Source organism: Oreochromis niloticus, linkage group LG2 (genome assembly GCF_001858045.2).
Source record: "Oreochromis niloticus isolate F11D_XX linkage group LG2, O_niloticus_UMD_NMBU, whole genome shotgun sequence".
Classification (NCBI taxonomy): domain Eukaryota; kingdom Metazoa; phylum Chordata; class Actinopteri; order Cichliformes; family Cichlidae; genus Oreochromis; species Oreochromis niloticus.
Window position 1 is genome coordinate 24,623,473 of NC_031966.2, and position 15,904 is coordinate 24,639,376.

At 45.4% G+C, this 15,904-nt stretch overlaps 1 protein-coding gene across 1 annotated transcript in view; it reads left to right on the forward strand.

Moving 5' to 3' along the window:
* Positions 1-15,904, forward strand: part of LOC102077186 (uncharacterized) — a 146,448-nt gene that overhangs the window by 89,806 nt on the left and 40,738 nt on the right. Inside the window, exons 5-6 of the mRNA XM_025911995.1 lie at positions 1,436-1,501; positions 1,955-2,272. Coding sequence (XP_025767780.1) covers positions 1,436-1,501; positions 1,955-2,272 — 384 coding nt within the window. The remainder of the gene's footprint in view (positions 1-1,435; positions 1,502-1,954; positions 2,273-15,904) is intronic.

The following is a 15,904-nucleotide window of genomic DNA, read 5'->3' on the forward strand; positions in this document are numbered from 1 at the left end:
CCCGGAACTTATACAGGGTTCATTCCCGCCACAATAAAGGGATTGGCGGAAGTGGGGTCAGAGGTTACCGTGGTTACACAAAACTGCTATCCACTCTGAGTAAAATATTAAGAGCTGACAGATTTATGGCAGTAGTGCTACTACAAATAATTTGATACCATTCAATTAAAACACTGGGTTATCCAAAACATAATTTGATATTAGGTATAAACATGATAATACAACAAATACTTTTTAACAAGTGAAAGTCCTCACATCAGTAAATTTTGGTTTGCTGATAATGTTGATTCAGTTTTTGTTGTGATTTATTTGGTAGAAACTAACAAATCACAAATGTTTTTCTTTTTTAATATTTCAAACTTTACAGGTGTGGAAACCCACTGTGATGGCAGACAGGATGGAGCTCAGTGTTATGGAGCTTTGGGAGGAACTGTGGACATCCAGCTGATGGACAGCACCTCAGAAATACCTAGATACCACTTGTTAAAGGATTCATTAAAAATACTACTGTCTGTGAGAGATAATACGGTTCTTTATAATACCATAGCACACAGGTCTCTCTTATTTCCCAGTAATGGAACATTTAGGATCAATAACCTGAGCAGGAATGACAGTGGTGATTATACCCTTGAAACCTTTGATTCCAATGGAAGATCATCAGGCGTGCGGACTTTAAAGTTGTTCATTCAAGGTAAATGTTGGGAAATGCAGCCTTTAATTGATGTAAATGCAATATTGTTTTGGATATCTTTATAATATAGTATACATAATTTCAGATACGTATATTTTGTGCATCCCCTGTTTTGAATTAGCATATGAATTAGCCATAAATAATGATAATCTACATGATGCACACTACATTCACCGAAGTATTGGGCCACATCTCTTAATCTTTGAATTCAGCTGGTTTCAGTTCCATTGCCACAGATGTATGAAACCAAGCACCTAGCCAGTCTGCCTCTACAAACATTTGTGAATAAATGAATCAATTCTAAAGAGCTCATTGAATATGTGCATGTTACTGTAACAGGATACTACCTTTGCAGCAAGTCATTTTGAGATATGTCTTCCCTCTTAGATATTCCACGATGTACTGTAAGTGACTGCAAAGTGGAAAATTTTAGCTACTATGGAAAATCAGCCACCAAGTTACAGACCATGTAACGTTACACAGAAGGAAGCATAGTGTATGAAAGTGCATCTTATTATAATATCTAAACTCATATGTGTGTGTTTCTCTCAGCTCCTGTGTCCTCTGTCCTGCTGGTCTCTGAGTGTCTGTCCCAGGGAGAGAGGAGGGTGTCCTGCTCCTCTGAGGGAGGGGACAGTCCTCAGTACAGCTGGACTCTGGATGGACGCACACTGACAGATGCTGAGCTCCTTTCTGTAAATAATGAGGATAACATCATTATTCTGAAACAGCACGTCTCAGGACATCTGGTCTGCTCAGTCAGGAACAACGTCAATAGTGTCTCCAAAGAACAGAAGATATCTGCCTGTGGTGAGTGAGAACATTTTGATAAAACAATAATAATCATGACTTTGTTTATTATGGTCACTTTGTACATTTATTCATGAATTATATGTTTTTACGGTTAGGCTTTATTTTCATCAACTGCACCTCAATCAATGGGACACAGGTGTCAGGGTGGGTGTATGAAGCCAATAGAACCTTGTGTATTAAACCAACAAGTGAACCTAGTTTTTAAGCTTGATTTTTTATTTAATATATTAATGTAAGAATCTATTGGCTACATCTTCAGTACGTGACCATTTGAGCAGAGCTTTCATTCTGTTTTTGTCTTTTTACCAGTTTTAGTGGGAGTGGTAAATTCTTAGCTCACTATGAACCTTGGCAGCCTTGTTGTGGTGTGTTTAAGTGAGTTTGGACTCACTTAAACAGAAACTAATGCATCACAAATGTTTTTCTTTTTAATGTTTCAAAATTTTGCAGGTGTGGGAACTTACTGTGATGGCAGACAGGATGGAGCTCAGTGTTATGGAATTTTGGGAGGAACTGTGGACATCCAGCTGATGGACAGCACCTCTGAAATATATAGCTACCAACTGTTTAAGAATTCATTAAGAATACTAAATGTGAGGAATAAGGTTTTTCATAATACGATAGAACACAGAGCTCTCTTTTTTCCCAGTAATGGAAAATTTAGGATCAATAACCTGAGTAGGAACGACAGTGGTGATTATATCCTTGAAACCTTTGATTCCAATGGAAGATCATCAGGCGTGTGGACTTTACAGTTGTTCATTCAAGGTAAACGTTTGGAAATACAGCCTTTAATTGATAAGATAAGATAAGATAAGATAAGATAACCTTTATTAGTCCCACACGTGGGAAATTTGTTTTGTCACAGCAGATGTAAATGCAATTGGGTCACATCTCTTAATCTTGGAATTCAGCTGGTTTCAGTTCCATCGCCACACATGTATGAAACCAAGCACCTAGCCATGCACTCTGCCTCTACAAACATTTGTGAATTAATGAATAATTCTAATGAGTTCACTAAGGTTTTGTATGTAACAGGATACTACCTTTGCAACAAGTTATTTTGAGATATTTGTTCTCTCCAGGATATTCCATAATCAACTGTAAGTAATATTTTTGCAAAGTGGAAGATTTCAGGAGCTACAGAAACTCTGCGCCGAGTGGTAGACCATGTGAGAGAGTATGGGCATCAAGTGCTGAGGCACATAGTGCATGAAAGTGCATCTTATTATGGCATCAAAAGTCATGTTTGTGTTTTTCTCTCAGCTCCTGTGACCTCTATCCTGATGGTTTCTGAGTGTTTATTCCTGGGAGAGAGGAGGGTGTCCTGCTACTCTGAGGGAGGGGACAGTCCTCAGTACAGCTGGACTCTGGATGGACGCACACTGACAGATGCCGAGCTCTCTTCTGGAAATAATGAGAGTAACAACATCACTCTGAAACGGCACATCTCAGGACATCTGGTCTGCTCAGTCAAGAACAATGTCAGTGACGTCTCCAAAGAACAGAGCATATGTACTTGTGGTGAGTGAGAACATGATGAAAAAATAACTTAATGATTATATTATCTGTAATATATTGTCTGTGCACCTGCAGCCATAAACAGTCTGTCTTAAACCAACAACAGACGGTGGTTTTGATGGCAATTCCGGCTCTTTTTAGAGAACCGGCTCTTTTGGCTCAGCTCACTAAAAAGAGCTGACTCCCAAGCAGCTCTTTGGGTTGTTTTGTTGCTTTAATTAATTTATTATCAACAACAATATAAAATTATACACAAAATAAATTACTAATGAAAAAAACGTGTTTATTAATTATGTATGTTTATTATATACATATGCTTTTATTTATTCATGCCACAAATTATAAGTGATAAATGTTAAATATCAAATGAATTATAAAATACAAAAAACAACTATTTACAATTCAACTTTTAACTCTTTAAATTGTCTGGTTCTTTTTTTCCTTTTAAACAAATTTAAAGTGAAACAACACAAAACACTGCAAAGCACAACAAAATAAAATATAGATTCAAATATGCAAAACAAAAAGGAAAAAAAGCACCTTCAATAATATCACACTCATCTAACTGTGTTTTACCTTCCCATTGCACTGATGGGTGGACAGTTCTCTGGTGCCTGTGCCTTATTTGTGGAGCCGGCTCTACATGATATTCTTTTCTTGCAGACTCTACACTCTGCCTTTGTATTGTCAATAAAATTGAAATGGTTCCAGATTTTGCATCTTTTCTTGGTGTCACTCATTTTCTTCACTATACCTTTCTAATGCGTCAATGTTGTTTCTTGTTGTTGCCCTGGCTCTCTTTCTCTTTCTCCCTCCTGTTCTGTTTGTGTGCTGCTGCTGCTGCTGTGTAACTACCGCCCTTTCTCCCTCTGCTCAGCGTCATTCACTTCAAAGAGTCAGCCCTACGAGCCGTTTCGTTCACGACCACCCAACACTAGACTGTGTGCCTGCAAGTCTTAAAGATCACAATCAACAAAAAATACTGGCATCCACCAGTGATACCATTCATCCTCCTAGTAGACACACCTTTGTTATCTATTTCACCATTCTTGAATGTGAATGTGATTAGCCTTTGACAACTGGAAAAGGATTTAACTAATGTGAACCATAGTAGTGGCTGAATAGTAGTGGTGCAACGGATCAAAAATCTCACGGTTCGGATCACGGTTTTAAGTCACGGATCGGATCAATTTTCGGATCAGCAAAAAAAGAATATTATGCCTATTAAAAACATTCAACTCAAGACTCATTCCACGCAATTATATAAAAACAAATTAAGGTGCAATATAGGGCAGTACAGGGCTTTGTATCTACCACTCCGCTGTGATATAATGAGCGGTCACGGTCACGTAGCTTTCCGTTGCCCTGGAGGTCCACCCATTTGTAGTTGGGCAACAGAAGATGCCTGGGACAGTTCAGCCATAACTTTAAACTTTTCCTGCTCATACATGCCTGGGTACGATCTTGTCACTGAAGTGGACGCGCAAAGGGATATCATAGCGTGGCTTAAGCACGCTCATCATAGTTTAAACCCCTTGTTTTGCACAAGGGAATACGGCCTCCCATCTGCAGCTAAACACCCCAGTAGCTTTTGTAATAGCTGTAGCCCGGTCGAATTGGGCAGCAAAGGGCTGCTTAAATGCCGCAAACTCCTCTGCTCCTCCACTTGGACCGCTAGCGCTGGCCATAATTATCGCTTGACAGACTGACCACGCGCACCATACACATACTTTTTTTCCTTCTTTTTTGAATCTTCGGATCAAGTGCGTGCCGAACCATGGAGTGGGATCGGTTTGGATTATGGATCAACCGTGATCCGTTGCACGACTACTGAAAAGCGTAGTGGTTTGCACATTTGCCTAATGACCAAAAGATCTTTGGCTCTTTGGAGGAAACAAAAATCCCCTTGGGTTGCTTCAGAAAGGGTATCTGGAATGATATATGTAAAAAAGAAAATCTTACAAATCAAATACATGCCACTACCTGGTGTGATGAGTCTTTGTAAATAAAGAGTCAGCAAAAAGTAGATATGAACCACAGTACATAACAGATAACTCTCCTGTCACATCATTAACTTTGCCTGTGATTTTTGTGTCTCTGAACAGATATTTCCTTGCCTATATGTGGTTTGAGAGCAGTTGTGGTAATTGTCTTATTAATTGGGATTTCCATCTACTTTACTTGGAAGAAAAAGAAAAATGAAAAAGTTGAAGCCTCTGCTGTCCCGCAAACAGAATTCCCAGAAAACTCTGTTTTGATGGTCGAAATGAGAAGTTCTGCAAGTTAGGCCAACACTAAGTTGCAAATTTCATCTAGTGAAGCTATGAGTGTTTTTGGATTTGGATTCTGTGGAAACTAATAGAAAAAAAGATGTAAGAAAAGTAGTCCATAGTCATTTGCCACTGTTTTTCTAGGTAAAGCTGAGATTAGATAACGCTATAAACAAAAAGAATCAGCCCACTTGTTACTGCTGTTTATACTAAATTTTATTTCAGGAATCTTAAACAGTTTTTTAAATGATGCTTTCTGTCTTTTATTTGGGAATTTGTTGAAAAAACGTATTCAGCATTTTGGAGAGTTAAATATGTTTTTGCCAGTGTATTGACAAATAAATAAAGATGTAAATACTGTTCGCTTACTGAAGTGAAAAACCTATATCAAAATATGATGTTATAAAATAAGTTTACATTGTACTAAAGATTGCATTTAATTTAGTAAATATTCATATTGTATACTTTGCTTTTACTTCTACTTCTACACTGCAAAAATAATGTTGTATAACATATTAACATTTATAGTGTACATTAGGTGATTTACAGACATAGTCATACACCTCTGTAATGTTTGTGAGAACAAATATTTTAGTTGACTAAATAATCATGCATTAAACAGTAAATGATTTTTGTACTCAGTCTATTTCATGCCCATGCTTATCGTCACTGTCTTAAATTTATTAAAATACATCCATCCATTCTCTACTTATCCTTTTTAGCCTATCCCAGCTGTCTTAGGGCGAGAGGCAGGGTACAGGGGCAGGTCGCCAGTCTGTCACAGGGCTAACACATAGGTACAGACAACCATTCTCACCTATGGGCAATTTAGAGTTTCCAATTAACCTATCCCCACTAACTCCATGTCATTGGACAGTGGGAGGAAGCTGTCCAATGACATGTTTAGCCGCATGTTCTCCTTAAATTGCTGGCTGTCTGAGTGGTGTCCCAGAAACGATGTGGGCTTCATAGATAATTGGCAAACCTTCTGGAGGAAACCTGGTCTTGTTAGGAGAGACGGCATCCATCCCACTTTGGATGGAGCAGCTCTCATTTCTAGAAATATGGACAAATTCATTAAACCCCCCAAAATATGACTATCCAGAGTTGGGACCAGGAAGCAGAGTTGCAGTCTTACACGCCTCTCTGCAGCTTCTCTCCTCCTGCTACCCCCCCAAAAACCCATCTCCATTGAGACTGTGTCAGCTCCCAAAAAGACAAAAAACAAACTAAAAACCAGCAATAAACAACTTAAACATAAAAAATCACAAAGAAAGAACAATACAGTATCCACATCTGAACCAAAGAGTAAAACAGTGAAATGTGGATTATTAAATATTAGGTCTCTCTCCTCCAAGTCTCTGTTAGTACATGACTTAATAATTGATCAACAAATCGATTTACTCTGCCTTACAGAAACCTGGTTGCAGCAGGATGAGTATGTTAGTTTAAATGAATCAACACCCCCGAGTCATTCTAACTACCAGAAATCCCGAAGCACAGGCCGAGGGGGCGGTGTGGCAGCAATTTTTCACACCAGCCTATTAATTAACGAAAGACCAAGACAGACTTTTAATTCATTTGAAAGCCTGATGCTTAGCCTCGTCCACCCCAGCTGTAAAACTCAGAAACCAGTCTTACTTGTTATCATCTATCGTCCACCTGGGCCTTACACAGAGTTTCTCTCTGATTTCTCAGACTTTTTATCTGATTTAGTGCTCAGCTCAGATAAAATAATTATTGTGGGTGATTTTAACATCCATGTAGATGCTAAAAATGACAGCCTCAACATCGCATTTAATCTGTTACTAGACTCAATTGGCTTCTCTCAAAATGTAAAAGAACCCACCCACCACTTTAATCACACTCTAGATCTTGTTTTAACGTATGGCATAGAAACTGAATATTTAACAGTGTTTCCTGAAAACCCTCTGCTGTCTGATCATTTCCTGATAACATTTACATTTACAATAATTGATTACACAGCAGCAGAGAGTAGACTTTATCAAAGTAGATGTCTTTCTGAAAGTGCTGTAACTAAGTTTAAGAATATAATCCACCCACTGTTATCATCTTCAATGCCCTGTACCAACATAGAGCAGAGCAGCTATCTGAACGCTACTCCAACAGAGGTCGATTATCTTGTTAATAATTTTACCTCCTCACTACGTACGACTCTGGATACTGTAGCTCCTGTGAAAACTAAGGCCTCAAATCCAAAGTCCCTGACTCCGTGGTATAATTCTCAAACACGTAGCCTAAAGCAGATAACTCGTAAGCTGGAGAGGAAATGGCGTGTCACAAATTTAGAGGATCATCACTTAGCCTGGAGAAATAGTTTGCTGCTTTATAAGAAAGCCCTCCGCAAAGCCAGAACATCTTACTATTCGTCACTGATTGAAGAAAATAAGAACAACCCCAGGTTTCTCTTCAGCACTGTAGCCAGGCTGACAAAAAGTCAGAGCTCTACTGAGCCAACAATCCCTTTAACGTTAACTAGTAATGACTTCATGAACTTCTTCACAAATAAAATTTTTATCATTAGAGAAAAAATTACCAATAATCATCCCACAGATGTAATATTATCTACAGCTACTCTTAGTACCATCGATGTTAAGTTAGACTCTTTTTCTCCAATTGATCTTTCTGAGTTAACTTCAATAATTAATTCCTCCAAACCATCAACGTGTCTTTTAGACCCCATTCCTACAAAACTGCTCAAAGAAGTCCTGCCATTAATTAATTCTTCGATCTTAAATATGATCAACCTATCTCTAATAATCGGCTATGTACCACAGGCCTTCAAGGTGGCTGTAGTTAAACCTTTACTTAAAAAGCCATCTCTAGACCCAGCTGTCTTAGCTAATTATAGGCCAATCTCCAACCTTCCTTTCATATCAAAAATCCTTGAAAGAGTAGTTGTCAAACAGCTAACAGATCATCTGCAGAGGAATGGCTTATTTGAAGAGTTTCAGTCAGGTTTCAGAGCTCATCACAGCACAGAAACAGCTTTAGTGAAGGTTACAAATGATCTTCTTATGGCCTCTGACAGTGGACTCATCTCTGTGCTTGTCCTGCTAGACCTCAGTGCTGCGTTCGATACTGTTGACCATAATATCCTATTAGAGCGATTAGAACATGCTGTAGGTATTACAGGTACTGCACTGCAGTGGTTTGTATCATATCTATCTAATAGACTCCAGTTTGTACATGTAAATGGAGAGTCCTCTTCAGACACTAAGGTCAATTATGGTGTTCCACAGGGTTCAGTGCTAGGACCAATTCTATTTACATTATACATGCTTCCCCTAGGCAACATCATTAGAAGACATAGCATAAATTTTCACTGCTATGCAGATGACACGCAGCTCTATCTATCCATGAAGCCAGGTAACACACACCAATTAGTTAAACTGCAGGAATGTCTTAAAGACATAAAGACCTGGATGGCCGCTAACTTTCTGCTTCTTAATTCAGATAAAACTGAGGTTATTGTACTCGGCCCTGAAAATCTTAGAAATATGGTATCTAAGCAGATTCTTACTCTGGATGGCATTACCTTGGCCTCCAGTAACACTGTGAGGAACCTTGGAGTCATTTTTGACCAGGACATGTCCTTCAATGCACATATTAAACAAATATGTAAGACTGCTTTCTTCCATTTGCGCAACATCTCTAAAATTAGAAATATCCTGTCTCAGAGTGATGCTGAAAAACTAGTTCATGCATTTATTACTTCCAGGCTGGACTACTGTAATTCACTATTATCAGGAAGTCCTAAAAACTCGCTGAGAAGCCTTCAGCTAATCCAAAATGCTGCAGCAAGAGTACTGACAGGGACTAGAAAGAGAGAGCATATTTCTCCTGTTTTGGCTTCCCTTCATTGGCTTCCTGTTAAATCCAGAATTGATTTCAAAATCCTGCTCCTCACATACAAGGTCTTAAATAATCAGGCCCCATCTTATCTTAATGACCTTGTAGTACCATATCACCCTATTAGAGCACTTCGCTCTTGCACTGCAGGCCTACTTGTTGTTCCTAGAGTATTTAAAAGTAGAATGGGAGGCAGAGCCTTCAGTTTTCAGGCCCCTCTTCTGTGGAACCAACTTCCAGTTTGGATTCGGGAGACAGACACTATCTCTACTTTCAAGATTAGGCTTAAAACTTTCCTTTTTGCTAAAGCATATAGTTAGGGCTGGACCAGGTGACCCTGAATCCTCCCTTAGTTATGCTGCAATAGACGTAGGCTGCCGGGGATTCCCATGATGCATTGAGTTTTTCCCTTCCAGTCACCTTTCTCACTCACTATGTGCTAATAGACCTCTCTGCATCGAATCATATCTGTTATTAATCTCTGTCTCTCTTCCACAGCATGTCTTTCATCCTGTTTTCCTTCTTTCACCCCAACCGGTCGCAGCAGATGGCCGCCCCTCCCTGAGCCTGGTTCTGCCGGAGGTTTCTTCCTGTTAAAAGGGAGTTTTTCCTTCCCACTGTCGCCAAAGTGCTTGCTCATAGGGGGTCATATGATTGTTGGGTTTTTCTCTGTATTTATTATTGTGCTATCTACTGTACAATATAAAGCGCCTTGAGGCGACTTTTGTTGTGATTTGGCGCTATATAAATAAAATTGAATTGAATTGAATTGAATTGAGTACCCGGAGAGAAACACTGGGAGAACATGCAGACTCCGCACAGCAAGACCCCAGCCTGATGGTGGGAATTGAACTCTCTGGAACTGAATGCACTTCACTAGCTAAATGACAAAGCATTTGGCTACCTTAAGAGAGTCATAGTTACTCCCGCCGTTTACCCACGCTTCATTGAATTTCTTCACTCTGACATTCAGAGCACTGGGCAGAATTCACATTGCGCCAACATCCACCATAGGCCTTCCCCTGGTCCACACCAGATCACTTTGCCCGGTGCCGATCAGGGGCCCAAGTCCAAGTCCTTATTAAAATAATTAAACTTAAAGTTTTTTATTTAGTTGTTTTAATGTGTAATAAAAACAGTGTTATAGCTTTACATTTAGTGAGCTATCTTAGCTATTTTAACATATGGCGGAGAGTAATGATGGGTAGATTACTTCTAGTGGAGTGTATCGCTCAATACTGACATCTGCTGGACAAAAGAAATATTGCAGGCAAAGTGGAGTCCACAACAAAGACAGGTCAGGTGGGCGGCCACGCGGCCAGTGGCTGAGCCCGGACAGTTCAGGTGGGCGGCCACGCGGCCAGTGGCTGAGCCCGGACAGTTCAGGTGGGCGGCCGCGAGGAAGGCGGCGACGCTGAAGTCGGTCCGGTGGGCGGCCGCGAGGAGGGCGGCGACGGCCACTGAGGAGGTGATCCGGTGGGCGGCCGCGAGGAAGACGGCGGCGGCCACTGAGGAGGAGGTCCGGTGGGCGGCCGCGAGGAAGACGGCGGCGGCCACTGAGGAGGAGGTCCGGTGGGCGGCCGCGAGGAAGACGGCGGCGGCCACTGAGGAGGAGGTCCGGTGGGCGGCCGCGAGGAAGACGGCGGCGGCCACTGAGGAGGTCCGGTGGTCGACCACGCTGGCGATGACGTCCAGCTGTTGGCCTGGAAAGTGGCCAGCGATTCCGAGGTGCAGGCTCGGGCGGCGGCGTGGCAGCCGCAGGACCAGGCGAAGCTGAGTCTGGACCAGGCGGAGCGGAAGCCGAGGCCAAGGCTGTGCCAGGCGACTGCATGGGAGCCGGCAGTGATGGAGCAGATGAAGCTGAGGCCGAGGCCGGGCCAGGCGAGGGTGAAGCTGAGGCCGAGGCCGGGCCAGGCGAGGGTGAAGCTGAGGCCGAGGCCGGGCCAGGCGAGGGTGAAGCTGAGGCCGAGGCCGGGCCAGGCGAGGGTGAAGCTGAGGCCTCTGGCTGGAGAGAGGCTGGGCCAGGCGGCGCGGGGGCCTCTGGCTGGAGACAGGCTGGGCCAGGCGGCGCGGGGGCCTCTGGCTGGAGACAGGCTGGGCCAGGCGGCGCGGGGGCCTCTGGCTGGAGACAGGCTGGGCCAGGCGGCGCGGGGCCTCTGGCTGGAGACAGGCTGGGCCAGGCGGCGCGGGGGCCTCTGGCTGGAGACAGGCTGGGCCAGGCGGCGCGGGGGCCTCTGGCTGGAGACAGGCTGGGCCAGGCGGCGCGGGGGCCTCTGGCTGGAGACAGGCTGGGCCAGGCGGCGCGGGGGCCTCTGGCTGGAGACAGGCTGGGCCAGGCGGCGCGGGGGCCTCTGGCTGGAGACAGGCTGGGCCAGGCGGCGCGGAGGCCTCTGGCTGGAGACAGGCTGGGCCAGGCGGCGCGGAGGCCTCTGGCTGGAGACAGGCAGGGCCAGGAGGCGCGGAGGCCTCTGGCTGGAGACAGGCAGGGCCAGCGGGTGCGGAAACCCCTGGCTGAGGTGCGGCCGGGCCAGCGGGTGCGGAAACCCCTGGCTGAGGTGCGGCCGGGCCAGCGGGTGCGGAAACCCCTGGCTGAGGTGCGGCCGGGCCAGCGGGTGCGGAAACCCCTGGCTGAGGTGCGGCCGGGCCAGCGGGTGCGGAAACCCCTGGCTGAGGTGCGGGAGAGCTCACAGCTGGCTCTGGATGCTGTGGCTGCTGGTCTGGGGACTGAACAGGAGAGTGGACTACAGACGGTGAGAGAACGGATGACTGAATAACAGGATGCTGGACGACAGACTGAACTGACTGGACAGGCTGGAGGACAGGTGACTGGGTGACAGGAGGCAACCGGGGAGCAGGGCACTGAGCTACGGGGGGCGACTGGACTGACTGGACAGGAGGCGACTGGAGAACGGGGGACTGGAGGACAGAAGGAGACTGAACTACAGGGGACTGGAGGACAGGAGCAGACTGGACTACAGGGGACTGGAGGACAGGAGAGGACTGGACTACGGACTGGACTGGAGAGGACTGGACTACAGACTGGACTGGAGAGGACTGGACTACAGACTGGACTGGAGGCGGTTGGACTACAGACTGGACTGGAGGCGGTTGGACTACAGACTGGACTGGAGGCGGTTGGACAGACTGAGCTACAGGGGCTGACTGGACAGGGGCTGACTGGACAGGGGCTGACTGGAGTGGAGCAGGCTGTACTACTGACTGGAGTGGAGCAGGTGACTGAGCTACAGGTGACTGGACGAGAGCAGGTGACTGAACTACAGGGGAGTGAACTGGCTGGACCGGGAGCTGAACAGCAGGAGAGTGAACTGGCAGGGCTGGAGGCTGAACAGCAGGAGAGGGAGCTGACTGGGCTGGAGGCTGAACAGCAGGAGAGTGAACTGACTGGGCTGGAGGCTGAACAGCCGGTGAGTGAACTGACTGGGCTGAAAGCTGAACAGCCGGTGAGTGAACTGACTGGAGTGGGGATGCTAAGGGAGGAATAGAGGTGGGTGAGGCTGACGACGGAGCTGTGGTTGATGTGGCTGGTGGTTGAGCTATAGACTGTGCTAATGAGGGAGATAAAGCTATAGCCTGGGCTAGTAAAGCTGGTGCCTGAGCGGGAGAAACCTCAGCTAGCTTAACCAGTGATAAAGCGAGGGCGTGAAAGGCTGGATCAGGAGGTGGATGAAGAGGTGAAGTAGTAGATGGAGAGGCTAGCTCTTCCGAGACTCTAGGGAGGTCAGGCTGGGTTCTAGCTGCCTTCAGCCTAGGCGCTGGGACAGGCACGGGAGGTGGCTGGACACCAGTCACCCCCACCCGAGAACCAGGAGCGGGTGTGGAGGTAGGCTGGGTCGCAGCTGCCCTCCTCCTGGGTGCTGGCACAGGTGTGGGTGTAGGCTGGCTGATAGGAGTGGAAATAACAACTGGGTGAGTGACACTGACAGGTCTAACGGGTTTTAGTCTGATCTTTCTGCCATCACTATTTACAGTCTTTGGGGGAGCAGAACAGAAAAGATCTTCCCAGTCCACAGAATCCTCCAGGAGGGAAACATCCCATGAATCAGAGATGGGTTCATCGGTGGTTTTACTAAATGAGGAATCGAATGAGGGTGGAAAACAGTCACTGGAACTCACCACCGGGACTTGCTGGAAATAGTCCATTTTATGGCGGCGTGTGCGCCGCTTTCTCCGGGAAGAGGAAGCGGGTGGGGTACACAACGAAGCCTCTGGCGCGGTAGCCTCTGTTGAGCCGAGGTGGGAGGCGTAGCCGCTGTGCCATGGCGAGGTTGGAGGTTCGGCGAATGAGGCGGCGGGTGTGTGAGCGAGGAGCGGAGAGGCGAGAGAGGAAGCGGCCGCAGCGCGGCGTGAAACGTCCACTCTCCGCGGTGAATGATCCGGTGCAGGTGAGGCAGCAGGTGGGGAAACGCGGCGTCTTCGAGGCCCGCCCAGAGCCAGGCGAGTTCCCTTGAAGACGTGCTCTCGCTCCGCGAAGAGCCGCTGTTTCTCCTTGAGCTTCTCCGTCCAAATGGAGAGCGCTGCCTCCTGCCGCTCAAAAAGATCCGAGTCCGCTGGGTCAAAAGCGGGTCGTGTCATTCTGTCAGGGGTCGTGTGCGGAGGCGAGGAAAGGATGACCCAAACGCTGGACTCACTGGTAGGTTGGTGAAGGTTGATGTTTATTGTCAGCGGAGTGAACAAACAGACCAGAAGTAGGATAGGGCTGGCTGGCTGGACGACTGACTGAATGAAGGAATGAATGGACTGACTGACTGAAAGGCTAGCGGACTGAACGCAGGCGGAAACGACAACATAACATTAACATCACAGGAACATCAATGACACGACACTGGACTGGTTGAACTGAGGAACATAAATACACAGGCTGAATGATGAGTGATTAGAAACCGGTGAGTACACAGCTGAACATAATCTGGCTAATGACACGAGACGAGCTGACACAGGAAAAGCAGGAAGTGAGAACATGGAAGTGGCAAAATAAACTGAACATGAACAAAACTGAAAGCACTGGGTCAACGACCCAGGAACCCTGACAGTGTAAGGGGAAAAAGCAGATTTTTATTAAGAAAACAGAAGCTTTTGTTTGAGATCAGTTCTCCTGCTTTGGAAAAACACTCTTCCACACGGTACTGATGAGGCAGGAATACATAAGCATAGGAGCGGAAAAACATATACCTTATTTGACATTATGAGATTACAATGATTCCAGACTGGAGAAAGTTTACTTTTTTTCTCTCTGGTTCCATTGTAACTTTTTTTTGCTGGGCCCCCCTTTATTTTACAACATCGCCAAAATGTCATTATTAGAAGTGTTTGTGAACTGAAAATCAGTAATGTGGGATACTGCTTGTCCGTGATTTGGATAGCCCAGCGCGTGCTCCCGACGCAGGGGAAACAAATTCTGTCAGTATACCTACCTTGGCACCATCGTTGTGCAGGTGAAGCCAAATACAAGATATGCATCATCATATTTTCTAGCCTTTGACTTGGAAGGAAGTTGGTTTGGAAGCATATTTGGCGATGCTTCAACCTGTGCTTTGCTTTTATGTGAGAGCCCCCATCAAAAACCTGTTCATTATGCTAGCAGTGTCCAAGTATTCTTTTTTTTTTCTTTTTTTCTCTCTGGACAGCGATCTTGAATATTGTTCCTGGGATCTGCTGGGAGTCACTGCACCTAGTGCTTCGATTACCACTGGGACCACTGTTACCTTAACCCCCTACATCTTCTCAAACTCCTCTCTAAGCCCTTGGTATTTCTCAAACTTCTCATGCTACTTCTTCCTGATGTTACTGTCATCACTACATCTATCACTACGGCTGTCTTCTTCTGTTTGTCTACCACCACTATGTCCGGTTGGTTAGCCAACACCATTTTGTCTGTCTGCAGGACAAATCCAGGTGTGGGGCATCGAGTCATAAGCCTTCTTGTAATCAATCCAGTGCACAGGCTGGTCAGCCTAGTCTTGCAATCTTGGCTGTCTGCTCGGTCTATCAGGAGCTGATGTTTTGTGCCTCTGGTATTCTTGCCATGTGCCTGTTCATCTTGCATCTTGCCGGTAGATGGATGGGACCAGTCCCTTCTGGGGGTCCTTGAGGATCAGGGCTGTCCAGCCTTTCTGAGTGTCTCCCATCGACTAGCTAGTTCATTTGTGCTGCCAGACGCTCATGGAGTGCAGTCAGCTTCTTCAGCCACTAGGCGTGAACTATGTCGGGGCCTGGTGCTGTCCAACTCTTGATACTGGAGACCCTTTCTTGGATGCCTGCCTCTGTGATAAATACTGGACCCTGTTCAGGGTGGTTGCTGTGGTCTGTTCTTACATCCACTAGCCACTGAGCATTGCTGTTATGGGTTGGTCCTTCTCCCATATGCTCTTCCTATTGCTCCGTCACCAGCCTCGGTGGTGCTGTTCTCATATTGTTCCCCTGCAGTGTTGGGAAGGTTACTTTTAAAATATATTCCACTACAGATTACAGAATACATGCCCAAAATGTATTTTGTAATGTATTCCGTTACTTTATTCAATGAGAGTAACGTATTCTGAATACTTTGGATTACTTAATATATTATCATGCTTTTTACAACTACATGAAGGAACTATTGCTGTGTAATTTATTACTATTACTGAAGGTCCGCGGCTCCGAACTGTAGCAAAGGGACCTCTGGCTAATACGTTGGGTTCTGTGTCGGGCTCGTAGCCGACAAATAGCTTTACTTTGTTGT